Here is a 26,716-nt window from a genome sequence, read left to right on the forward strand (position 1 = left end):
AGGCTTTAATAAGAAGCGCATCGCGGTTTTCAGGTGTTTGATGTTTCATAAGGATTGCATCACGTCACACACCGGACACTGTTCCAGTGATGCTCAGTCTCCATGGCGACCAGCAGCAGCATCAGCACCATCACATCATCTTCACACAAAGAAGCAGTTTCCATCACGAGTGTCTGAATGCAGAGCTGAAGAGTGTGAGATCTCTGATGTTTGTGCTTTTATGACGTTCTGTGATAAACCTTCCTCTACAGGGAACAAAGTCCTGCCTGCCGGAGATTCACAGCGAGTGTGTGTGAGAGTGTGTGTGTGTGAGTGTGTGTGTGTGTGATCTGTGAACCCCAATGACTGGAAGGAATCAGATGGAGATCAGCCTTCACACGCACAACATCGGTCAGTCAACTCTTCATTATCTACTCTTATAATTACTATTTATTTACATATTTATACGTTCATTGAGTTTTATAAGAAAGATTATTACAAAACTTATTATTATTATTATTATTATGACCACATAAAACATTCAAATCTGAAAGGCCATGAGCAGCTTATAAGTTATCTGGTCTTTAATAATGTTCTCAGAACGTTCTCTCAACGTTATGAAATGTTTCTACTTGTTTACGTTCAGAGAACATTCAGAGTAACGTTCACATAATGTTTGAAGAATCATAAAATGTTAATGTTTCGTATAACCAAGAAAAAAACATTTAAAAACATTCAGAAATAAAGTTTTCTTAATGTGAACTTTAGCAAAACGTTCTCCTGCACGTTAGTTTGTCACGTTCGTATCAAATGATTGTGAACTGAGATGTAAAAACAAAAATACTGTTTCATTTTCAGTAATTGCATCATAATATGATTTATGATTTTGAATGTACGGTATATTAGGTCAGATTTCACAAGCGCTGATGACTGGCTCGAGATCTTTGGACTTCAGTACTGTTCTTCAGATAAGCTGTTCTCGCTCAGGTCTGTGAGGACGTCTCTCTTCTCCAATCCTCCGTCATGTGCGTCAGCTCTGGGTTCATCCGGACGGCGGTCCTGCTCGCGTGTGTCGTCCTGCAGGCCCTCGGCGGGACGTTTGACCCCGACAGAGAGACGTGTTACTCTCGCCAGCACCGGGACGTCGGCGTAAACACGCGTGTGGCTCTGGATCAGAAGGGAACCGTCATGGAGGCCCGAGCGAAGCCGTCAGAGAAGGACTGCATCCTGACCTGCTGCTCGGAGGACGTGAGGCCAGGTAATGACCGCGTGTGCAGGTAATGACCGTCGCGCCGCAGCGCTCCTGACGCCTGTTCTCGTCCCGCAGGTCTCAGGTGTAACCTGGTGGTGTATAACCCGCCGCAGCGGCCCGGAGATCAGAACTGCCAGCTGTTCCACTGTCCGAGCGAGAGGGACTGTCCGCTGAAGCCGGCCAACACTGGGATCAACACCTACAACATATTCAAGGGTGAGCAGAATATCATCAGCTGAAGGCCCAATCACAGCTCACGATTGTGTTTACATGCTCCGCCAAAACACGGAACAAACACTTTACAATAAGCCGCCATTAGTTACTAATTAACATTAACTAACAATGAGCAAAATATTCATTTGTTACAGCAGTTATTATTCTTTATAACGTTAATAACGTTAGCAACCATTAAAGGGCTAGTTCACCCAAAAATGTAAATTCTGTCATTAATTGACCGTTCGCAAAGACCCGCCCCCTTTAGTTTCTGTTGCTATGTCCGACAAGCCATGCCGCTCTCTCGGCACACATGATGTTCTCACGCAGTGGAAAATACATCGCGGAGCAGAGAGGACACTGACAGCGCGTCAACAGACAAGACAGAGCAGGTTACTTTTGATATGAAAAACAAAGTCTCAAATTTCAAATTTTGTCATTTTTAAAGAAATTTAAACATTAAAAACTGTTTTGTGGCTCTTTAATGTGTCGTGACAGATCGCTGTAGCGCCTCAGCTCAAGCGGCTCGTGAACCGATCATCTCTTCCTACTAGTTCATTTATAGCATCAAATAAACATGAATGAACATCAGAAGGAATGTTGTTTCAACCACAGAATGATGTCAGTACGCACCATTTTTCAAGTTGATGTCCACCGAGGTTAATCTGCTAACTCCTGACTGCTCCTGACAAAATGGTGGATTCAGCGTTATGATTGGTTAGATCGCCTGTCAATCAAACTCCCACGAAGGGTCAATCACTCACCTTCGTTCATCTTCAGAACACAAGTTAAGATATTTTTGATGAAATCCGATGGCTCAGTGAGGCCTGCATTCACAGCAATATAATCAACACTTTCAACGTCCAGAAAGGTACTAAAGACATCGTTAAAACAGTCATGTGACTGCAGTGGTTCAACCTTAATGTTATGAAGAGACGAGAATACTTTTTGTGCGCAAAAAACAAAATAACGACTTTATTTAACAATTTCTAGTGATGGGTGGTTTCAAAACACTGCTTCATGAAGCTGTACGAATCTTTTGTTTTCGATTCAGTGGTTCAAAGCGCCAAAATCACATGATTTCAGTAAACGTTTTAAATATATTTAGTACCTTTCTGGGCATTATCTTGCTGTGAATGCAGGCCTCACTGAGCCATCGGATTTCATCAAAAATATCTTGATTTGTGTTCTGAAGATGAATGAAGGTCTTACGGGTGTGGAACGTCATGAGGGTGAGTAATTAATGACAGAAACTTCATTTTCGGGTGAACTAACCCTTTAAGATCTAAGGTGGCACCGGCAGCGCTGTGAGGACTGACAGAAGAGCACTGAGCTTGAGTTGTTATTAACTTTTATGTTATTATTAATAAATATTAAAAATATATATTAGGGTGTGGAAATGGCTAATAAGACAATAAGTGCTCCTCTGCAGCATCTTCTACAGTGGAAATTTATTGTCTTTTTTATTTCTAAATGTAGGAGCCAGGTATAGTTTTAATATTTAAAACACTTTTTTTGGCCACTTATGGTGATTATTGCACCTGGTGGTGGCGGAAGTAGTAAAAGGTATGTCCTGTGTTCACCTGTGTGTTTGTTCATGGAGAGAGGGGGTGACGGGGAAGGCTTATTTTTGCTGACCGCTAAAGCTTCTAATGGAGTTCATCATGACTTTTAGATGCATGTATTGGATGCACGATCTTGTTTGTTTCTTGTGCAAATAAATTTAGAAACGAAGTCTTTGGATCCATGATCATTGCAAGCGCATCCAACAAGTAAATTTCCCCTACTCAGCCTCTTGGCGGCGAAATTTTACGGTCTTCAAGATAATCGCCAATATACTAAATAAGTGTTTGCTTTCCTACATCGTGAAACTTTTAGTTTTACAAATGGGGACAAACTATGAAGGATGAACAAATAATGTTTTGGACATCACAATAAAAATAACATTCAAACTGGGTGATATTTAAAGCTTTGAAATGCTGGGAAAAGTTGTGTGAAGCTCTTAAAAACATTAGTTTATTTCTGTTAGTGTTCGTGGCACGGTGTTTCTCATGGTTTCCAGATCACAGCGCTGGCAAGAAAACGCTTGAACTATTATTGCTCAGATCTGGACGAGTTGACTAAACGCATGTTGCGATGACGTCACGGGACAAAATCTGCGGAAAATCTGCGACAATTAAGAAAAAAATGCAAGCTCCTCCGAATATTGCGGAGTTTGCTTGATTTTGCGATAAATTCAGCGAATCCTGGAAGGACTGTAATGTTATGCCTGATCGGTGTGTGTGTGTGTGTGTGTGTGTGTGTGTGTATGTAACAGAGGCCTGCTAGTAATCACTGTGTGAGTGAACCTCACTCCTCTGAGATCAAGAGATGCTCTAGGGGTCGCAGCCTTTAGCCTCCTTGTTAGAGCGTCCGACTCCCACGCCGGAGACCCAGGTTCGAGGCCCGCGCAGAGCGGGGCGAGTAGGACCTGGGTAGAGGGGTTACATATATGTAAAACATAATGAAGAATCAAAGGATCTGTAATGTATGTGGATTGTCTTTGATCAAGTGTTTGGTTTCTGTGGCTGAAAAATAATTTTTCTTGCAATTGTGTTGATTTCTGCAGGTTTAACTCATCCAACAACTAAAGCAAATGGAAGAATAACAGCCAAACCTGCAGCCAGTGTACAGACACAACTGACCACCACACCGACACCGACACCGACACCACCCACAACCACAAACACCACCACAAAATCAACACCCACATCTACAACAACACCTACGACTACAACACCACCACCTACAAAATCAACACCCACAACCACCACAACAACAACAACAACACCACAACCCACAACCACCACGACTCCACCACCGACCACCAGCACCGAAGAACCGTTGACTGAGTCACAATCGGCCGTGATGCTCGTAACCATCGCCATGACGACCGCACCCGCTGCCACGACAACCACCACCACCACACAATCCACCACAACAACAACAACCACTAGAAGCACCAGCACTAAAGCGCCGCGGCCTCCCGTCAAACCCAACAGAGGCAGAAAACCCAACAAACCACCCAGACCAGAACCACATTCAGTGAAGCCCGTCAGAACGACTGTCACACACACACCCGCCACTACAACCAGCACAACTATACCCACAACTACAACTACTACAACCACAACAACAGCTACAACTACCACAACTACTACAACAACAGCTACAACTACCACAACTACACCCACAACTACTACTACAACAACCACAACGTCTCCCACGCCTCCACCCGCCGAGCGACCGACCGCCGCAGTGCTCGAGACGGAGAGCGATTCGAAGCGCCGGGGTTTGGGTTTGGGTTCGGTTCCGCTGAAGCCCAAGGTGTCGCGGATGATGTGGAAGAACAGCCTGGTGGCCATCGTGGTGATCACGCTCATCTTCCTCGTGCTCATCCTCGCTCTGGTGGCTCGTAAAGCCATGGAGTCCTTCGACAGACGCCACTACACCCGCCTGGAGCTCAACGACCTGCACTACGAGGTTTAACACTCGCTGGGAGAAGAGCTTTGTATTTTAATATGTTTAGGCTGTTTGGTTTCCACGCTTCGAGGAGAGAAATAAAAAGCAATACACTGAACTCAGGTCGCCTCAAACGATGAAGGGAAGGCTGAGATCTTGATGTTTCTCAGACTGTACGAGCGTCTCGTTCTCTCAGTAAACATTAACGTTCTGTTCTGTTGTGAGAAGCACTTCACGTGTATTTCAGTGTCGTGGCTGTTGATTTCACAGTGTTGTCGTGTCACATGACTGCTGGAGAGATTTCCACATGCATTTCATATTTTCAGTGTAATTGAAGGAGTGTGTGGATGTGTTCCTGTGCTCGTCCAGGCGGTGGCAGCAGCGGTCAGTCATTCACAGCATGCAGCAGATTCACTAAATCTGTCCAGTTCACTCAGTTTGTTTTCATCTTATTCTGCTTCGGTATTTTCTAATCTGTTATTATATGTTGTTGGTAATTTTTTTGGTGGGCCTTGGCTTTTACAGACACCTTAATTTAATGTGACTATTTCTCTTGCAAGAAATAAAAAGGAGTCTTTTTCAATATTTACAAGATGTCTTATTACAGTTCAGCTCTTCTGTGAGAGTTGTGAGTGAATAATGTTTCATTTAAAGTCACTAACAGAAGCACAAAAATAGTAGTAAACTGATATATGAGATTTTTACTTGACAATATATAGAGAGCACAGATTTACACAACAGGCTTTTTTTTTAAGAAATTAATAATTTTATTCATCTAGGTAGAGGAAATAGACTCTGTTTCAAATACATGCTGTTCTTTTGAACTTTCTATTCATCAAAGTATCCTGAAAAATAAATTATATCACAGTTTCCAGAAAAATATTTGATAATCATAAATGTTTCTTGAGCATCAAATCATCATATTAGAATGATTTCTGAAGGATCATGTGACACTGAAGACTGGAGTAATGATGCTGAAAATTCAGCTTTGATCACAGGAATAAATTACACTTTACTATATATTCACATAGAAAACATAAGTAGAATATTCAGCTTCATAAAGCTTTATTGGCATCGTAAAAAAACCCTTAACTTGAAACTTTTACTTTTGAATGTTCTCTGAACGTTATGGAACAAGTAGTAACATTTAAAAAATGTTTCAGAAAAAAACGTTCAATTGAACGATGGATGATTATGTTTTTGTGCTAACGTTTTGAGAAGATTATTAAAGATCAGATAACTTTGAACGAACATTCTATTAACGTTACTGGAAGAACGTCATAACGTTGAGAGAACCTTGTCACAACGTTCTGAGAACGTTCCCTGTTAGTATGACGTAATTTATACAAAACGTAGTACAATATCCCCACAATCCCCCACGTTTTATATATATATATATAGTAAATGTGTAGTAACCATGTTTTTGGTTACCAGTTGTATAACCACAGTTTTACTACAAATACCATGGTTAAACTATGGTTAGTGTAGTAAATCCATAGATAATTTGTGGTTACCATGGTTTAATTATATTAACCATGGCTTTATTTGTAGTAAAACCGTGGTTAATTTTCGTAAGGGAAGTGATACAAATCACACACACTCACAAAAATCTATTGACTGATAGAAACTGCAGTATAAGGTGATACTGGAGAATAAATGAGAGACAGTGAACAATAAATGAGTATTAATGAAGTGTAATTCATTAATGATGTTGCTTTGTGTTGTTTTGTGTTTCGGGCCGCAGCACGAACCGCTGCGTGAAAAACTAGTCCCATCGGAATGCGATCCCCTGCCTTTATACGCGCGTCCACGACGCTCGCGACGCTCCACATCCCACATTACACCGTTTGTTCTGCGTCTCCGTCGCACTATGATCCGATACAGAGAAAAACAGTGAGGCGAATGAGGTGAAATACAACAATAGTGAGTGTCTAGTGAGCAGAGCAGACAGGGATCTGGAGAAAGAGAGCCGGAGAGCCAGGCGGAAGGGTTTGGAAGCGTCCGGGCATTTTTCCTGTGAGCGGAAGGAGACGGACGGACGGACGGACACACTGAAACACTGAAACAATCAAATCGATGAAAAACCGCAACGGAGAATCAACGCGAAGAATCCGAATCACAGACACACGCAGCCGGAGCGATGCGAGCGAAGCGGCGCGGCTGAGCGTTGAAGATGTGTGCCGTACTACAGAGTCTCTTACTGTGTACTTTGTGTTTGCAGATACGGGGTGAGTTTCATTTACGGCGCTTGATTTGTTCACGAATCGCCTTGATCTAATGATTCCTCAGGATCGAATCTCTGTAAATACGCGCGCGTGCGTGTGTGTGTGTGAATCAGTCGCGTTGTTTCGTGTGGTGTGAATTAGTGCTGTTGTTCAGTGTGTCGATAAGCTTTATCGTTGGATCTACAGATGTGTAACGTGTTTGTTTTTGTTGTTTGTGTTTGTGAGCTCGCTTCGAGAACCGCGGCCGTGTGAATCTTTGCCTTGTTCTGCATCAAACTCGCTCGTTTTCAGCTGCAGCAGCAAAAACCCTCGAATATCTCAATGATTTCTCGTCCTTTCTGTGGCCTTGTGAGCGAGTTTTGTGTGAGAGCAGCTCTTCTGCTTCAGTTTGTGAAGTTACACACTCAAACTGCAGCTGAACTCGATTCTTTCGAGGATTTGTGTTCGATTCGCTCTTGTTTGTGTGATTCACTCTTAAAAATAAAGGGTCCACGAAGAACCTTTAACATCTTCCCATAACACCAGATGTCCTCTATAGTGAGGAAAAAGGTTTGTAAGATTATTAATACGTTCTTCACTCTGAGATAAAATGGTTCTTTTGAGAACTGATCATTGAAAACCCAAAATGATTCTTCTGTGGATTTGCTTTAGAAAAACCCCTTTATTTTTAAGAGCTCAGAGAAACACTTTTTAGCCATGAAGTGAGCTAAAGTTTTTTTTTGTGTTTAACAGCTGTTCAGTGAGACTTTTATGAGACAAACAAAAGCAAGAAACTGTGTAAAAGATCAACTAAAAGGTTGACATGATCCAAGGCCAAATATTAAGTGTCCAAAAAGCTCCATATTTCTAATATCTGCTCTTGGCCAAGCTCTGGCACGGGCTTCAGTCACTTCTGCAAGTTTCTAAATATTTGAAAAAGGAAATTCCCCATGTTAGAAAAACAGGCCGTCGGCTGGAGGCGAGAAGCTTGAGGTCGATCCAGAGCGAAGTGCCGGTGTTTTGTGGTGGATGTGTCAAATTGAGGTTTGATTCGCTGCCAGATCCCCGTGGAGTCACCGGCCTCCGTCACACCACTCGCTGGATCTGCAGGAATAAATAGCAATTAGTTTCACAGTTTTAGTTTTACAGTAGCAGGTGATGGTTTGGAGTTACATTATATTATCTGAAGTGATTCGTTCCCAACACAGCAAAAAAAACAAGTTGTTCCTCAGCACAAACTCATTTTTCAGTAAACAAGACGTGAAGGATTAGTTTAGAATGAAAATGTCCTGATAATTTTCTCACATCCATTTGATCCAAGATGTTCATGTCTTTCTTTCTTCAGTGGAAAAGAAATGAAGGTTTTTGAGGAAAACATTCCAGGATTTTTCTCCATATAGTGGACTTCACTGGGGTTCAGTGGGTTGAAGGTCCAAATGTCAGTTTCAGTGCAGCTTCAAAGAGCTCTACATGATCCCAGACGAGGAATAAGAGTCTTATCTAGAGAAACCATCGGACATTTTCTAAAAAAAATAAAAAATTATATACTTTTTAACCACAAATGCTCGTCTTGCACTGCTCTGTGATGCTCCACGCATTACGTAATCACGTTGGAAAGGTCACGCGTGACGTAGGCGGAAGTGAGGAGCTGTTCACACCTGAATATGGTTTCAGAATCGTTTTGTTTTGGCGTGACCTCTGACCTGTTCTCTCTCTCTCTGTTCACAGGCCTGCCGCTCCTCCTGTATGCGAACCGGCGGGACCTGCGACTGGTGGACGCGGCTCACGGTCGGGGGAACGCCACCGTGGTGATCGGCGGTCTGGAGGACGCGGCGGCGGTGGATTACGTTTACGCACAGGGACTGATTTACTGGAGCGACGTGAGCGAGGAGTCCATCAAACGGACGCTGTTTAACGGCTCGACGCCCAGCGGGATTCAGACCACCGTCGTGTCCAATCTGGCCTCTCCGGACGGCTTGGCCTGCGACTGGATGGGGAATAAGCTCTACTGGACTGATTCGGAGACCAATCGGATAGAAGTGGCCGAACTGGACGGGACGTACCGGAAAGTTTTGTTCTGGCAGGATCTGGACCAGCCGAGAGCCATCGCTCTGGATCCGGGCCGAGGGTGAGTAGCGTGGGCTCTTCTGCTTGAGAAACGGCTCGTGTCGAGGAACTGCGACGTGTTGCGTCTTGTTTTCTGGATGTTTATGTTTAACAGGCCGGTAGTTACAGGTTTGCTTGAACACAGACGTAGATCTCAGCCTGTTCCAGCTCATTTAGTTCAGGTTGTTTGTGGAAAACTAACCATCTGAGGTCACGTCGTGAGGATGGGTCAGAGTTTTGTGTCTCCGGACCGGAGCGGTTCAGACTCGTGCTGTTAAAATCACACTCCATTTCCCTCTAAACGAAGCTCCATGCGTCACACCAAATGTTCTTACAGCTTTCAGGCCATTTGTCGAAGACACTGACGTGTTTGAGAGATCAGATCATCCTTCACCTGAGAGTTTAAGCAGTTACTGTAAAAAAAAAAGTCAAAATTATGACATTAAAAGTTGAAATTGGGAGAAATTATGAATACGAAGTCATATTTATGAGACGAAAAGTCAAAATTATGAGTTTTTGTCAGTGTCGACTTGGTCTTAAATGTCCATTTTAACTCTTTATATCATAATTATGACCTTTTTTATATCAGAATTTTGACTTTTTAATGTCATAAATATGAAATATGATTTTTATTTTTTTTTGTCAGTTATGATTTACAAAAGCGTGTTTTTTTTTTGTTTTGTTTTTTCTTCTTATGTGGCAGAAATGGGCTTTCATAATAATGTCTTGATGCTTCACCGTAGATCTAGAGTGTTTTTGGCTTCCTTTAAGTAGTTGTTGTGTGTGAAGACCCGTCAGACGTGTAACTGAGTCTCATGTGAGGTTTAGTGTTTCCTTCAGCTGACCAGGTGAGTCTGTCCGTAACCCGAGCGACTGGTTTTCTCAGGAGGCCTGATGGGTAATCCAGAGCTTGACCAACACAGGCACTTTTGTTCTGGTCTGAGGTCGAGAAAGTTGATTTGTGCCAGTTTGACCTGGGAAAGGCTGAACACTGGCGCACCTGAAGCACATGATGTCACTGACGAACACCTGTCAATCAACACCCGTCTGTTCGTTAGTGTGATTTACACTGAAGCAGTCGTGACGGTGTGAACAAGCGCTTTAAACGCCGGCCGTCACGGGCTTCTGACGCTTCTGTCATTCACTGCACGAAGGTCATGTGATCCTTCAGAGCAGCTCGTGGCCGCTGTGGATTTGTGTGCATCTCAAATTGTGAATTTAAGTGATATTGTTCTACTCTAGATACAAACCCGATCACCCGACGGCTGGTTCCTTCTGCATGAGTTACCCAGCATGCTGTGCGTCCCTCAAAGTTATTAGCGTGACGCTCCGCTGGCTTCTGAAATCACATATGTAACGTGTGTTTGTCACTTTATTTTGACCAATAACATAAAAATTAAAAACACTAAAAATGCAATAATTGCAATAATTTTACATTTTTATTATTTAATTTTTAGTGTCTCAGTTTGATTTATTAGTTTATTAGAAGCTATCAAAATAAAATGTAAAATTAAAATAATTTCTTAGGTAAAAAAACAATCAAAATGCAACAACTGGCAAAAAATATAATCAAAAATAAATCACAAACATCAAATTAATATAAAAAAGTTTAAATAAAACAAAATAAAATGCTAATGGTGTCAGAGCTGCAGCTGAACAAACGACAAATGTGACACATTCATGTGACGTCCCGCCCCCGTTGACATGACGACTGTGTTGCTCTGCAGGTGAGTCACACTCTCTCACTCTCACACACACACTCTCACACTCTCACACATGCACACACACTCACACACTCTCTCTCACACACACACACTCTCTCTCTCAGACTCACACACTCTCACACTCTCTCTCACACATGCACGCACACACACTCACACTCACACACTCTCTCACACGCACAAACAATACACATGAAATGTAACAAATTAAAAATGTAAAATTAAAATACATTTATATAATTTAAATAAATCAAGATACAACAGTTAAAAAAAAAAATAAAATAAAAATAAAATTATAACTATTTTAATTGTACATCATTATTGCTCAGTTTGCTGCTGGTTCTCACAGACGCTCAGTCAGCTGTTGGGTACGAGTGCAGCTGTGTCACATGACCTGCTGGTACATTTAACCGGGTTGGTTAGTGGAGTGTGGTTTATAAGTGCGGCCGTTTCAGTCGCTGGACGACTGCTTCACCAGCCAAATATACCCGTCAGTCTCGTGACCCTCCTGCTTCACTGGCAAAGGTCAAAGGTCATCACCGCTTGAGCTTGTGTTGGTCTGGAGGCAGGTGTGCGTGTTCAGATGATCTACTGATTGTGTGATTGACATTCCTGCCCGTCACATAACAAGTTTTTAAAAAAGATTTTTATTGTACACCTTGATTATAAAGTATTTGCTTTTGGATGAAAGCGTCTGTCTAATGCATGTAAATGTTATAGTCACATGTTCAGGGTTCAGGTACTTGAGCTTCTCGTAGAGCAAGATAACATGCAGTAACAATGTTTCTTCATCTGTGTTCAGGTTCATGTACTGGACGGACTGGGGCGAGATCCCGAAGATCGAGCGCGCCGGGATGGACGGGACTCGTCGCTCCGTGATCATCGACTCTGAGATCTACTGGCCCAACGGACTGACGCTCGACTACGGCCAGCAGAAGCTGTACTGGGCCGACGCCAAGTTCAACTTCATCCACCGCTCCAACCTGGACGGCTCCGGCAGGTGCGACGCTTCACCGTTCAGTCCGGTTCACAAGCTTGTGATTCGATTCTGTTACAATTGCGATTCAAGAACAATTAATCTTGTGATTCGATTCAATTACGACCTCGATTCAATAACGATTAAGCTTGGGATTCAGTCCAGTTAAAATCATGATTCGATAACGAATTGATTCAGTTTATGATCTCTATTCGATAATGATTACGTTTGCGATTTGATTCAATTAAAATCGTGATTCGATAACAATTAAACTTGTGATTTGATTCAGGTACAATTGCAATTTGATAATGATGAAGCTTGCAATCTCGATTCAGTAAGGATTCCTTTAGCTATATGTATATCAGGTTCAGTTCATGTCAGTGTTTCTTAAGGAATGAAATCTCTGAACTGAAGCTGTAAACTCTGTCAGTCGCTACATTAATATTACAGGTTAAAATCAACTACTGATTCGTGTACAAATATTTAAAGCCAGTTTTTATAATAAAGTTATAATAACTTTTTAATGACATAATTATGTTTCTAAGCTGTTTAATTGACGTCTTTGAAACACAGATCGATTACGTGACACATGATTCATTTCAGTAAGTTGTTCTGTATCTTCTGATGTTCATTCATGTTTATTTGCTGCTGGAACTATTAGTAAAGATGAAGAGATGATCGGTTCATGATCTGTCACCACACATTAAAGAGACACAAAAACATTTATTGTGTGAATTTCATTATAAAACTGACGGAATTTGAATGCTGACACTTTGTTTCATATCAAAGCACAAAGATTATTGGACAGCAGGAGTTTTGTTTTTGAAAAGTTTGATTCTCGAGATTTAAAAATCCATATTGGTTCATTGAGATCGATGTTGTCGGCTGGTCCTAAGGCTGGTGTGTGTGTGTGTGTGTGTGTTGTCAGGGAGGTGGTGGTGAAGGGCTCGCTGCCGCACCCGTTCGCGCTGACGCTGTACGAGGACACGCTCTTCTGGACCGACTGGAACACGCACTCCATTCACTCCTGCCACAAACACACGGGACAGAACAGCCGCGAGATCCATTCCGACATCTTCTCACCCATGGACATACACGTCTTCAGCCAGAAGCGCCAACCGCTCGGTAAGTGTGTGTGTGTGCTTTCCCTTCCCATCATGCTCTGGAACAATGCACAGAGGGGCTGCTGGGTAAGAGGCTCTGCAGGAATGGTTCTGACACACGACTCACGGACACAATGGAGCGTCTGTTCTGTCCGCAGCGCTGATTGAACGCAGAGAATTTCTCACGGCGCTGACAGAATCCTGCGCTCGCCTCCGTCTCTCGCTCATCACTGCCTCTCTCACCCGCTTCAGTTCTCACAAATTAGGCTGTTTTCCGTTTTCATTTTTCTGGATTCTGTTTTTAATGGTTGTTCAATTTTAGTGATCAAAAAGCATGTCTAATTAATTGAAATAATGAGACTTACACAATTTAACAACATTTTATTAAACAATTTACAAAAATTAGATTTTTAGGGCACTATGAAATTAGGTTTTTTTTTTTTTTTTTTTAAGTTTTTATTTTTCTCGATTCTGCTTTAAAGGGGTGGTTGATTATAATTTAACTTTTTTAACTTTAGTTAGTGTGTAATGTTGCTGTTTGATCATAAACAACATCTGCAAAGTTACAACGCTCAAAGTTCAATGCAAAGAGACTTTTTAAGGCTGGTAGGGACTACAACGAGCTTCTTCCTGGGTTGGTGACATCACTAACCCTAAAATTTACATAAACCCCGCCCCTGAGAACATGTTAAACTGCTTTAGAGAAGAGGAACAGTTGTTGTAGTAGAGTTTTGATGCCATGCTGTCATTTTACTCTCTCTCTCTCTCTCTCTCGTGTGTGTGTGTGTGTGTGTGTGTGTGTGTGTGTGAGGTAGACGTGACGAGTCCCTGCACGCTAAAGAACGGCGGATGTTCCCATCTGTGTCTGCTGTCTCCGGTCAAACCGTATTACCAGTGCGCCTGTCCGACGGGTGTCCGACTGCTGGACGACAACAAGAGCTGCAGAGATGGTGAGACACACACACACACACACACACACACACACACATCAGCCAGTTAATGATGTTATCTGTGTCTCAGAAACTAGATTCAAACACAAGATCCGCCTCACCAGTCTGAGTTCAACAGGTTTCACTGTTAATGAGTCATTTTTAAATAGGCAAACAGGTTTACAAGAACCTGCATTTGTATTGCAGGAGTGTGAATGAGCAGATACTGTAATAATAATATAATAAATATGTCTGTAAAATCAGGATGTGGTTTATTCTGTTATAATAATAATGTGGGTTTGATTCCCAGTGGATAAATGTGTAAACGATCATTTCTCTGCTTGGTTTTCTGATCTGTATCCGCATCAGTATGTTGACTCTAGTATCGATCAGATCTGAAACACACACACAGATCCTGCATTAACACTCGAGGGTTACCGTCCGCTGGTTGCCATGGTAACGTGTGATCCCTTGTTTCTGCCTCATTTCCTCCAATCGGAGCGAGCGGGTCACGTGACTGCAGCTGTCTGTCTGCTCTGAGTGAGCGATCGTCACTGTTTGAATGTGTTTGGCTGAAAGAGGCTCGTTTGTAAGGCCTTTTGTTTGCGTGGCCCCCCCCACAGCACGGCCTGATGGGAGATCGTTCAGTCTGACTGTGATTGAACATGTTTAACACGCACACAGGCCAAACATGGCTCCGTTCTGAGCTCTATAACTTCAGACTAGTGAAAAGAAAACAAGTGTTTGTTTTATTGCGATTTATCCATTAGCGTCTGTAGATTTCAATCTTTAAAGTTTGAGTCAGAAATCTCCAATCAGCTTCAACTTTACAGTTTTATTCATATCTGTATTCTGAAGGTTTGTTCATATATCATTCGCCAGATTTATACAACATTTAACATGGTGAAAATGTGTTTTTTTTTCTGGCTGATTTATACGCTTGAGCATATACACTTCACGTCTGACCTCTGACCCTAACCAGGTCCCACTCAGCTGCTGCTTCTGGCCCGACGCACAGACCTGCGGCGGATATCTCTGGACACTCCTGACTTCACCGACATCGTGCTGCAGGCCGACGACATCCGACACGCCATCGCCATCGACTACGACCCGGTGGACGGACACATCTACTGGACGGACGACGAGGTGCGGGCCATACGCCGGTCCTACCTGGACGGCAGTGATGCACAGTTCGTGGTGACCTCGCAGGTGAACCACCCGGACGGGATCGCGGTGGACTGGATCGCACGAAACCTGTACTGGACCGACACCGGCACGGACCGAATCGAGGTGACCCGGCTGAACGGCACCATGAGGAAGATCCTGATATCGGAGGAGCTGGACGAGCCCAGAGCCATCGTGCTGGACCCCGTCGCGGGGTGAGACGTTTGTACACTCAACACTCAGTGTTTCACACCTCAGTTAGACGGCTGTTGATCAGTAACTCAGCCCTGAATGAGAATCATGTTTCTGCACATTCATGCGCGTGCTGAAGCGTGTCTGTCCCGTGTGTGGCCGCAGGTACATGTACTGGACGGACTGGGGTGAAGTGCCGAAGATCGAGCGCGCGGCTCTGGACGGGACGGAGCGGCTGGTGCTGGTCAACACGTCTCTGGGGTGGCCGAACGGACTGGCGCTCGACTACACGGAGAGAAAGATCTACTGGGGCGACGCCAAGACTGACGTCATCGAGGTGAGACGACTCTTTACATGTGTGTTAGCTTCACACGCAACGCTGATGAACACGGCTAAATGACATCTTGAGAATTGCGAGAAAAAAGTCGGAATTGTGAGTTATAAACTCCATATTGCGAGAAGTCACAATTAGCTTTTTTATTTTTTTATTCTGCGGCAGAAACAAGCTTCCATAATTCAGTAATTTTCCACGTAAATACACAGTATTAAAGTAGAGATATTTTCCTGTAAACTATTGAGACGTTAAACTCCTCTATTAAAGCTCTGTTTTTGGGAACTAGCTCCACACGTGTTCTCGTGCTGTCAGTCATCGGTCACGATTAGCCTCTGGTGCTTCAGCGCGTCTCATTAGCCGCGGCTCCACAGGAACTGCTGTAATCCTGACAGAGTGTGTGTGTGTGTGTGTGTGTTTATCTGCTGCGCTGAGAGCTCACGCTAACGGCACACACTCGCTGGGACTCTGACAGACACATGATTATTTTGTATCATTATTTCCCACTCAAACCAAGCTGCACTCGTCGATTGAATCGGTTCTGAGTCTCGTGACGCGTCGGCTGCAGGACGGCCCGCTCCGCTCTGTGGTTTCACCCACATCTGGTTCCAATTGCGGCTCCAGTCCAGCTGCGGTCGCTCTGTTTAGAATAGAGCCGGAGTCTAAAAGCCACAGCGCTGCGGTCACGATCCGACCCAAGATGGAAACTTCATTTCACCAGAAACACGCTGTCATGGTGTATATATACTTACACATATGCGCTGGAGTGTTCCTGAGGATTCAGACGGTTGTAAACATGAGCTCTGTGTCTCAGTGTTCATTAACGTTCAGATGTTTATACGCTCTTGCTGCTTTAGTTGAAGGACAGTTCTCTGGTTAAAGGTGAGCACTGTTCATTCATCTGCTGGACACTGATTTAAATTCAGAGTGACTGGCGTCATTAGTAACCACGGTCACCGTTTCCATGGATGCAGTGTTGAGCACGAGCCTTACAGCATTTCCTGTTATTCAGATGATGTCGTCTTCTGTTTGCAGAGGTGCTGTTAGTGACCCTTTGCTAAGCTCCGCCCCCCTCGGTTACTGTTGCTAAGCTTTACTAAACATCCCACAGCAGTGAACTCTGTTTTTATTCATTTTATTTTATTTTTTTCTTTATTTTTATTTTATATTCTTTTCAAATTTTTTTTTTTTTTAAATATTTTATTTGATCTTATTTTTTTCTTTTATCTTAAAACAATAAGAACTTATAAAAATACAAATAAAATATCTTAAAAAAATAAGATAAAAAATAAGGATCTTAAAATATCTTATAATTTTTAGTCTTATTTTTAATAAGAACAAATAAAAAAAATCATAAATCTTATTTTTATTAATATAATCTTATTTGTCTTATAATTTTATTTGATCTTATTAAAAATAGTTTATTAAAAAACAAAAATAAGATTTTTTTCATAAAAATAAAATTGTTTTAAATATATCTTTTTTTATTTTTCATTTTATATTAAGAAATAAAAATAAGATAAATAAAAAGATGAAAAATAAATGTCTCATTATTTTTTATTATTTGTTACTTTGGACACATTTGAATTCATTTTTATTTTTTAATATATTTATTAAAAATATCTTAAATCTTATTTTTATTAATTAATCTTATTTTTCTTATATTTAAATTTTATTTGATCTTACTAAAAATAGTTTATTAAATAATAAGATCATTTTGTTCGTAACAATTAAATTGTTTTAAATAAAAAAAAAATTATAAAAATCTTATTTTTTATCTTAAGAGAAAAATGTCTTTTTATTCTTATTTTTCTTATTTTTGTTACTTTGAGCACATTTGAATTAACTTTTTATTGTTATTTTTTATCATTATTACAGACAGGGTTTGTATCTGTGATGTTTGTTCCTCTGCTGTTGTTCAGGTGATGGAGATGGACGGGTCAGGCCGGCGGGTTCTGGTGGACGATAACCTCCCTCACATCTTTGGCTTCACGCTGCTGGGCGACTATATCTACTGGACGGACTGGCAGCGGCGGAGCATCGAGCGCCTGCACAAGCGCAGCCTGGAGCGCGAGGTCATCATCGACCAGCTGCCCGACCTCATGGGCATCAAGGCCACATACGTCAAGCAGACCTTCGGTGAGGACGCAGGGTCACGCTGATTCTAGAACAGCAGAGGCGGAGCGGAACAGCTCGCTTTTATAAAACAGTTACTTCATACACCCCGCAAAGTTAATTAAAATAAATCATGTTATTGATGATAAATAATAATTTAAAAAGCAAAAAAGTGATTAAAAAATATGTATAACAGTTGAATTTATGGTGAAAAACTACATTACCCATGATGCTGTGCAGAAAATTCCACCAATCAGACAGTTGTGGCGAGCAGTTGCACCAAAAGAGCTCTTTAGCTCCGCCCACTCGAATGCAACTCAGCCAATCATAATCACGGCCGGATCTGTTTCATAAGACTGATGTAGTTTGTTACACACATGATTGTGTACACAGCAAAATCAACTCTGCTCAGAGAACATATGGTCCCTCTCTACATAGAGTTAAAATAACACTGGAGCAGTTAAAGTTAATGAGATAATATGCTGTTTTTGAAGTTGTTTAATCAGATCTTGAGAGATTTAATGTCTTATCTTCAGTTGATTTCATCTAAGGCTGTGGCTGGAAGTCATTTGTAGTTATTGTGTTTCTCTTCAGTAATTCTGCTTGTTAACAGCAGGTGTTCATCACTAATGCTCAATCATAACTTAATTAATCTCATTAACTGTAACTCTGCTTCAGTGTTACTGTAACACTATATAGAGAGGGACCATATGTAATCTGAGCAGAGATGATTTAACTCTGGGGATTTTGCTGTGTATGTTGGTACATGATGTCTCTGTTTCTCTCTGATGATGTGTGCAGGTGTGAACCCGTGTGCGCTGGCTAACGGCGGCTGCAGTCACCTGTGTCTGTATAAACCTCAGGGCGTGTCGTGCGCGTGTCCCATCGGTCTGGAGCTCATGGCCGATCTGAGCACCTGCATCGTCCCCGAGGCCTTCCTGCTGTTCTCACGCCACACCGACATCCGCCGCATCTCGCTGGAGACCAACAACAACAACGTGGCCATCCCGCTCACCGGCGTCAAGGAGGCCTCGGCGCTCGACTTCGACGTGACCGACAACCGGATCTACTGGACGGACATCACGCTGAAGGTGAGGACACACACACACACACAGCTGAAGGTTCCAGTCTTATTTGTGTTTCTGACGAGTCTCTGGTGTTCCTCAGACCATCAGTCGGGCGTTCATGAACGGCAGCGCTCTGGAGCACGTGGTGGAGTTCGGTCTGGACTATCCCGAGGGAATGGCTGTGGACTGGCTGGGCAAGAACCTGTACTGGGCCGATACGGGAACCAACCGCATCGAGGTGGCCAAACTGGACGGGCAGCACCGACAGGTTCTGGTGTGGAAGGATCTGGACAGCCCGCGAGCGCTGGCGCTGGACCCGGCCGAGGGGTGCGTGTGTGTTTATTGTGTGTGTGTGGTCATGTGACTTGTGTGCTGCTGTCTCACGCTCGGCCTGTCTTTCTCTCAGCTTCATGTACTGGACCGAGTGGGGTGGACGGCCGAAGATTGACCGCGCTGCCATGGACGGATCTGGACGCATCACTCTGGTGCCGAACGTTGGCCGTGCGAATGGACTGACCATCGACTACGCTGAGCGACGGCTGTACTGGACGGACCTGGACACCACACTGATCGAGTCCTCCAACATGCTGGGTAAATATCTGTGACGTCAGTCTAAAAATACATGCTTTTCTGTTGAATTTAATTTGTTTTTGTTTAATTCGTTCTCCTGTTATCGTTCTCAGGTCTGGAGCGCGAGGTGATCGCTGATGACCTGCCGCACCCGTTCGGCCTCACGCAGTACCAGGACTACATCTACTGGACCGACTGGAGCCAGCGCAGCATCGAACGCGCCAACAAGACCAGTGGGCAGAACCGCACGGTCATACAGGGGCACCTGGACTATGTCATGGACATCCTGGTGTTTCACTCGTCCAGACAGGGCGGCTGGAACGCCTGCGCCTCCACCAATGGCCACTGCTCTCACCTGTGTCTGGCCGTTCCCGTCAGCAGCTTCGTGTGCGGCTGTCCGGCGCATTACTCGCTCAACTACGACAACAAGACCTGCAGCGGTGAGTGAACGCACATGCATGTCTGCTTCCTGCTACGTTTAAGCGCATGAGTGTGAGTGTGCGAGCAAATAGACAGTCATTGTTAAAGATGAATAGTTAAATGACTCTATCTGTCCGTCAGCGCCCACGTCCTTCCTGCTGTTCAGTCAGAAGACGGCCATCAACCGCATGGTCATCGACGAGCTGCAGAGTCCTGACATCATCCTGCCCATCCACAGCCTCAGGAACGTGCGCTCCATCGACTACGACCCGCTCGACCGCCACCTGTACTGGATCGACTCAAAGCAGAACGTCATCCGCCGCGCGCAGGAGGATGGCAACCAGGTAAACGCTGCCGCTGCGAGACCCAGAGACTCGTGGGAATGTGTGGGACTCATCTGATCGATTGCGTGGTGTTCTTTCTCAGAGCGTGACGGTGGTGTCCGGCGGCCCGAGCCTCGGCCTGCAGCCCTATGACCTCAGCATCGACGTCTACAGCCGCTTCATCTACTGGACCAGCGAGGTGACCAACGTCATCAACGTCACACGCACCGACGGCTCGAGGGTCGGCGTGGTGCTGCGCGGAGAACACGACAAACCCCGCGCCATCGTGGTCAATCCTGAGCGAGGGTGAGCGTCGCTCTTTTTGGTTCTTCAGTTGAAAGGGCTTTTGTGTGTCGTATGTTCTCAGCGTCTGGCGTCTCTTCCGCAGGTACATGTACTTCACGAATCTGCAGGATCGCTCGCCGAAGATCGAACGCGCCGCTCTGGACGGGACGGAGCGCGAGGTTCTGTTCTTCAGCAATCTGGGAAAGCCGGTCGCTCTGGCCGTCGACAACGAGCTGGGAAAACTCTTCTGGGTCGACATGGACCTGCGGCGCATCGAGAGCAGCGACCTGTCCGGTGAGCCCACCAGGGTCAAAGGTCACGCAGTCAGACACTCAGCACTGTGTTCCTCCTGCACACGTTTGTCTGAGCATTTCACACAAACCCATATGACAAATGGTTTGACAGACCTCAGAATTATTATATTTAACTAAAACTAAAACCATATTTGAAATCAAATAAATGTTATCTGAATTAAAATAAATAAAAAAAAACAAAAAAACTTTTTATTTAAAATTTTATTTCAGCTACTTGCCAGGTCAAAAATTTGCATTATTTAGTTTAACGTGATGTACTAAAATCACTAAAACTGAAATAAAAATGAATAAAAATTATGTATACTAAAAAAAAAACTCAAAAAATGACAAAAACAAAAAGTTAAAATGGAAAATATAAAAATAAAAACTCATCGTCTTCTTCTCACGTTATTTCTTCTTGTGTCTCAAAATCTCCTCGTCCAATGAGTGCTTTCCTTGGCCCCGCCCCTCAGTCCCTAACCACTCCCCTCTCTCCGCCTACCCCTCCAGGAGCCAATCGGATCGTGATCGAGGACTCCAACATCCTACAGCCGGTGGGTCTGACGGTGTTCGGGAATTACCTGTACTGGATCGACCGGCAGCAGCAGATGATCGAGCGCATCGATAAGGTCACGCGTGAGGGACGCACCAAGATCCAGGCGCGCATCGCCTCTCTGACCGACATCCACGCCGTCCACGAGCTGGACATGGAGGAGTACAGTAAGTGTGTGTGTGTGTGTGTGTGTGTGTGTGTGAGAGAGAGAGAGAGAGAGAGAGAGAGCGAGTGAGTGAAAGTGTGTGTTGATCCTGTCAGCTGATCTGTGTGTGTGTGTGCAGATAAACACCCCTGCACGTCTGATAACGGCGGCTGCTCGCACATCTGCATCGTGAAAGGAGACGGAACCACGCGCTGTTCGTGTCCCGTTCATCTGGTGCTGCTGCAGGACGAGCTCTCCTGTGGAGGTGCTTCTGTTCGTCAGTTTATACAGCGTTCACAGCACGTTTCTCTCATGCTCACATGTCCATCCGTTCCTCCTCAGAGCCGCCCACCTGTTCTCCTGAGCAGTTCTCCTGCGTGTCCGGCGAAGTCGACTGCATCCCGCAGGCCTGGCGCTGCGACGGCTTCGCCGAGTGTGACGACAGCAGCGACGAGCGCGACTGTCCCGTCTGCTCCGACGAGCAGTTCCAGTGCGACAGCAAGCAGTGCGTGGACGTGTCGCTGCGCTGCAACGGAGAAATCAACTGCCAGGATCGCTCGGATGAGAGCAATTGTGAAGGTAACGCCCTCGAGCCGCTCCTCGCGATAATAGTGTTTTCCTGTGCGATTCACTCATGCTTCTGTCCGTCTCTGCTGCAGTTCTCTGTCCCGTGGATCAGTTCGCCTGCGCCAATGGCCAGTGCATTGGACGACACAAGAAATGTGACCACAACATGGACTGCACGGACAACTCTGACGAGATCGGCTGCTGTACGTCATTACAGTCTTACATTCAAATTTAGGTCATTTATGCCAAGCGACTGGAAGCTGGCATGGTGTTAAAACACAAACTTAATTAAAGGGTTAGTTCACCCAAAAATGAAATTTCTGTCATTAATTACTCTCCCTCATGTCGTTCCACACCCGTAAGACCTTCGTTCATCTTCAGAACACAAATTAAGATATTTTTGATGAAATCTGAGAGGTTTATGACTCGTCCATAGACAGCAATATAATCAACACTTTCAAGGTCCAGAAAGGTACTAAAGACATCGTTAAACACGGAAGCTTCACTGTTACTGCGTCACCTGCGTAAGGATAATGACAGGGAAGAGAAGAGATTGTTGAATAAAGTCATTATTTTTGTTTTGTTTTTGCGCACAAAAAGTATTCTCGTCTCTTCATAACATTAAGGTTGAACCACTGCAGTCACATGACTGTTTTAACGATGTCTTTAGTACCTTTCTGGACCTTGAAAGTGTTGATTATATTGCTGTCTATGGACGAGTCATAAACCTCTCAGATTTCATCAAAAATATCTTAATTTGTGTTCTGAAGATGAACGAAGGTCTTACAGGTGTGGAACGACATGAGGGTGAGGAATTAATGACAGAAATGACATTTTTGGGTGAACTAACCCTTTAAAAGCCTTAAATGTCATCTGAAACCCTGCAGATACCCAGGTTAACTCGTGATATCTGATTCTCTGGTTTCGTCCTCAGATGCGACAGAAGAGCCTTCCTTTCCTCCCACCAACACCATCGGCTCCATCGTGGGCGTCGTGATGGTGTTGTTCGTGGTGGGCGCCGTGTACTTCGTGTGTCAGCGCGTCCTGTGTCCTCAGATGAAGGACGACAGCGAGACCATGACCAATGACTTCGTGGTCCACGGTTCCTCGTCCGTGCCGCTGGGATACGTGCCGCACCCCGGCTCTCTGAGCGGCTCACTGCCAGGTGAGGGACACACCGCCGCTCGTGCAGAGACGTCATGTGTGTGTGCGGATGCTCACGTGTGTTTCTCTCTCAGGCATGTCTCGGGGGAAATCTGTCATCGGCTCACTGAGCATCATGGGCGGCAGCAGCGGGCCGCCATACGACCGCGCTCATGTGACCGGAGCCTCGTCCAGCAGCTCCTCCAGCACCAAGGGCACGTACTTCCCTCCGGTCAGTTGCTGCTAGCTTCCGTCTCTTATTAGTTTACATTCAGTTAGTTTAAGATCTTAAAAAGTCTTAAATATAGTTAACGTCAAGGTGACGACATTATCATCGCATCAGCCAATCAAAATTCAAATGTGTTGTTTAAATTTGTATTGAATAAATATAAAATGTATCATTAATTTTTATTTTTAATAACAATATTTTTATTTATTACAATAATGTTAAATTCCAGATCCTGAATCCCCCTCCGTCTCCGGCCACCGTGAGGTCACAGTACACCATGGAGTTCGGATACTCGTCCAACAGCCCATCGACGCACCGGTCGTACAGGTAACGCAGCGTGACGCAGATGATGACGTGTCACAACAGTGTTCAGCATCTGACTGTGTGTGTGTGTGTGTGTGTGTGTGTATGTGTGTGTGTTCTGCAGCTACAGGCCGTACAGTTACCGTCACTTCGCCCCTCCGACGACGCCGTGCAGCACAGACGTGTGCGACAGCGACTACACGCCGGGCCGCCGGGCTCCGCACACGTCCACCGCCGCCGTCAAGGGCTACACCAGCGACCTGAACTACGACTCGGAGCCGCTGCCGCCGCCGCCCACCCCACGCAGCCAGTACCTGTCGGCGGAGGAGAACTGCGAGAGCTGCCCGCCGTCGCCCTACACCGAACGCAGCTACTCGCACCACCTGTACCCGCCCCCGCCCTCGCCCTGCACGGACTCGTCCTGAGCCCCGCCCCTGCCACGATAAGCCCCGCCCACATCCTTTGTGTAAATAACGTGCGTCTGGAGACTCTATCTCGGGTCTGGCGGCTCTCTGTACATTTTTTAAAAGAAAAGAAAACATATTTATATATTTTCTATACAGTGTTTATTGATTACGCCATAGAGCTTTGTATTAAAAGAAATTTGTACAATTTTTTTTTTTTTTTTTAAAGAGAAAGATTTATTAAATCCACACAGACGTGATGCGTTGCCTTAATCCAGGAGTTCGGAATCAAACGCACCCCCCGTGCGTCAATGCCAAATAGACGAGGCGTGTCGCCCCCTGCAGGCTCGGAGCAGCACCACACTGTGATCTGACTCACAATCACAAGATGGTACTCGTATTTTTCTACTATTTTTCTACTGAAGACGTCACGGATGTGCCCTCATCTGCGCCCGACGAAGGCAGAACTGCTTTAGTTTCTGAAGCGCGGCCTTCGTTCGCTCGCATCACGGACGACTTCTCGTGCCTGAGCGTTTTTTAAAGAATCATTTTTCACTTTTTTAAATCTCAGTGCCCACAAAAGGTTGATTATTTTTGTACCACATACTGTGTAGATACTGTATTTATAAGCTATAATCGTCATCATCATCATCATCATCATGTCCTTGCAGTGCTGCTGTTGTCCTGTTTCGTCCCGTCAGTAAACCAACAGTCCCGAGACAATCTGTGATGTGTTTGTGCGCTGAAGCTCCTCTAGTGTCTGTTAGTTTCCCATAATGCATTGGTTTCTGTGTTCGTAGCACTTCTGCAGGAGCTTTTATAAAGAAGGGAAACTCACCAGCACAAATATCTCATATTACCTATCAGTCTTCATCGTTTGCTGGTGTGACTGTGTTGTTTTGTGTGTCCGACAGCAGCTTCGGTACAATCATGAATGTGTGTGTCAGAAACAGCGGTTCCAAATCTCTCTGTGTCCCAATCCTGTTCTGCAAGGGCTTCTGGGTAACGCCACGTTTTTAGTTCCTTTATGATTCTGCTCACACCAGCATTTCTGTTTTCTCAACTGCACTTTACAGGAGCGGTTCAGTTTGTTCGTGCGTTTGTGTCTCATTACCGTCAGCCGGCAGTAAGAATCATCCGTCGGTGGGTTTTAGTTGAACTTTCGTCGCCACTGAACCCTGTGGGAAGCGTCACGGGTCAGACATTGTTGCTGGAATTGTGGGAAAAATGTCTAAAGCACTTTGAAGGAGTGAGCAGGATTGATTCACGACAGAATCTCGTCATTATTCATGTTTTATTTGGATTCCCGTGGTGCTTTGCGAGGATGTGTTCAAAGGTGACCAACATTTGGTTTCTCATCAGTCATGAAATTTCCACTATCTCGAGTTTTTGTACATTGTACATGCTTTACGTGTAAAACATTGTATAAAAATGGATGTGTACAGCTCATTCAGTCACGACTATAAGCTGTTGTAACAAATGAAATGATCTTTTTTTAATAAAACTGAGTGAACTTTTACATTTAAAATTCTTCTCATTGGCCATTTATGAGGCTGAAGTTCCGGATTTGTCCACACGGTGGCGCTAACCATAGACATATACACATAGATGCCTCATTAGCGGCCGTTCGTCTTATTGGAGACATTCGAGAGCAAGTTGACAGCGTCTGCAACCGTAGTTCGATGCATGTATGAATATCTATATTGGCAGATGATTTCACTAAACAATACAGCAAGACGAAGGCGTCAAAAAGTTACCATGGTAAAAGTAAACCATTAAAATACATAGTAAAAAATATGTAATATTGAGTTAATACGTATAAAAACACAAACCAACACATTCTCACCTGTGGAAGTTTATCCCATTTCCTCGGGAATTTAAATCTTGGCGGTTTCACAACCAGATGCTGCGCAATATTGTGCCGTGATCGATTCTTACTGTGAGCGGCGACACGCTGACCGCTGCAAGATGGCGGGCGCGCCAACATGTATGAAGCGGTGTAATGAGGCATCTACGTCTATGGTTAACATCCACCGCTCATTTACACTAACGTTATTTTACGTTTTCAGGTTTCATAATACTTTAATGCTTCAAACACATTTTACTAAATGTCTGTGTCGGCGAATATCTTTATTTATTTTTATTATTATTATTTGAAGGTAGATACATGAGTTTTATGTGTTTTATTCTTTAATCGAGATGTTTCATGTGTTCATTAACTCTTAGACATGTTTATTAGGACTCTTTTTCAGGTTAGTAAAGTACCTGTACAGACGGTGGAAAATTTGTATTTTAATTTATGTATTGTCTGAGGCACAAATAACGAGCTTTCATAACTCGGTTAATATGATTTGCATTTATAGTAAACCTACTAAAGGCTTTTCCTGCGAACCGGTTCGTTATAAAGAATCGGATCAAAAGAACGATTCGTTTCATCAATCGCACGTCACCAATGATTGTTCGCTGTTGTCGCAGAAACAAAACTGCTTATGTATTGACGTGATTTAACCTTTAACCTCTTCTGTCGTCACAGCACGAGAGTCAGTGTTTGTTTGATTTTAATTATTGTAATTAAGGGTTGTTTTGTCTGGTTTGCTGGACGCCCGAACTCTTCTCTCTCTCTACTCT

The 26,716-nt window shown here is 44.1% G+C and overlaps 2 protein-coding genes across 4 annotated transcripts in view; both read left to right on the plus strand.

Moving 5' to 3' along the window:
- The window catches only part of mansc1 (MANSC domain containing 1), a 44,527-nt gene extending 38,997 nt beyond the window's left edge, over positions 1 to 5,530 (plus strand). Inside the window, exons 2-5 of one of the 3 annotated variants that reach the window (XM_051890803.1) lie at positions 321 to 390; positions 967 to 1,237; positions 1,307 to 1,447; positions 4,053 to 5,530. In XM_051890803.1, coding sequence (XP_051746763.1) covers positions 1,003 to 1,237; positions 1,307 to 1,447; positions 4,053 to 4,972 — 1,296 coding nt within the window. In that variant the 5' untranslated portion in view covers positions 321 to 390; positions 967 to 1,002 and the 3' untranslated portion in view covers positions 4,973 to 5,530. Of the gene's footprint in view, positions 1 to 251; positions 391 to 885; positions 1,238 to 1,306; positions 1,448 to 4,052 lie in introns of all 3 variants that reach the window. The other 2 variants (XM_051890801.1, XM_051890802.1) reach the window with 2 other exon arrangements.
- Positions 5,531 to 6,766: 1,236 nt separating this feature from the next.
- Positions 6,767 to 25,607, plus strand: lrp6 (low density lipoprotein receptor-related protein 6). The gene is made up of 23 exons (XM_051890787.1): positions 6,767 to 7,173; positions 8,878 to 9,277; positions 11,779 to 11,976; positions 12,881 to 13,077; positions 13,871 to 14,005; positions 14,967 to 15,363; positions 15,506 to 15,677; positions 17,594 to 17,810; positions 18,588 to 18,877; positions 18,954 to 19,180; positions 19,260 to 19,444; positions 19,537 to 19,863; positions 19,985 to 20,187; positions 20,270 to 20,472; positions 20,555 to 20,745; positions 21,255 to 21,464; positions 21,582 to 21,707; positions 21,785 to 22,021; positions 22,102 to 22,212; positions 22,944 to 23,174; positions 23,248 to 23,384; positions 23,611 to 23,708; positions 23,809 to 25,607. The coding sequence occupies exons 1-23, from the start codon at positions 7,119 to 7,121 to the stop codon at positions 24,107 to 24,109; spliced, it is 4,848 nt and encodes a 1,615-aa protein (XP_051746747.1). The 5' UTR covers positions 6,767 to 7,118; the 3' UTR covers positions 24,110 to 25,607.
- Positions 25,608 to 26,716: the final 1,109 nt, after the last annotated feature.

This window comes from Ctenopharyngodon idella, chromosome 4 (genome assembly GCF_019924925.1).
Source record: "Ctenopharyngodon idella isolate HZGC_01 chromosome 4, HZGC01, whole genome shotgun sequence".
In the NCBI taxonomy this organism is placed as follows: domain Eukaryota; kingdom Metazoa; phylum Chordata; class Actinopteri; order Cypriniformes; family Xenocyprididae; genus Ctenopharyngodon; species Ctenopharyngodon idella.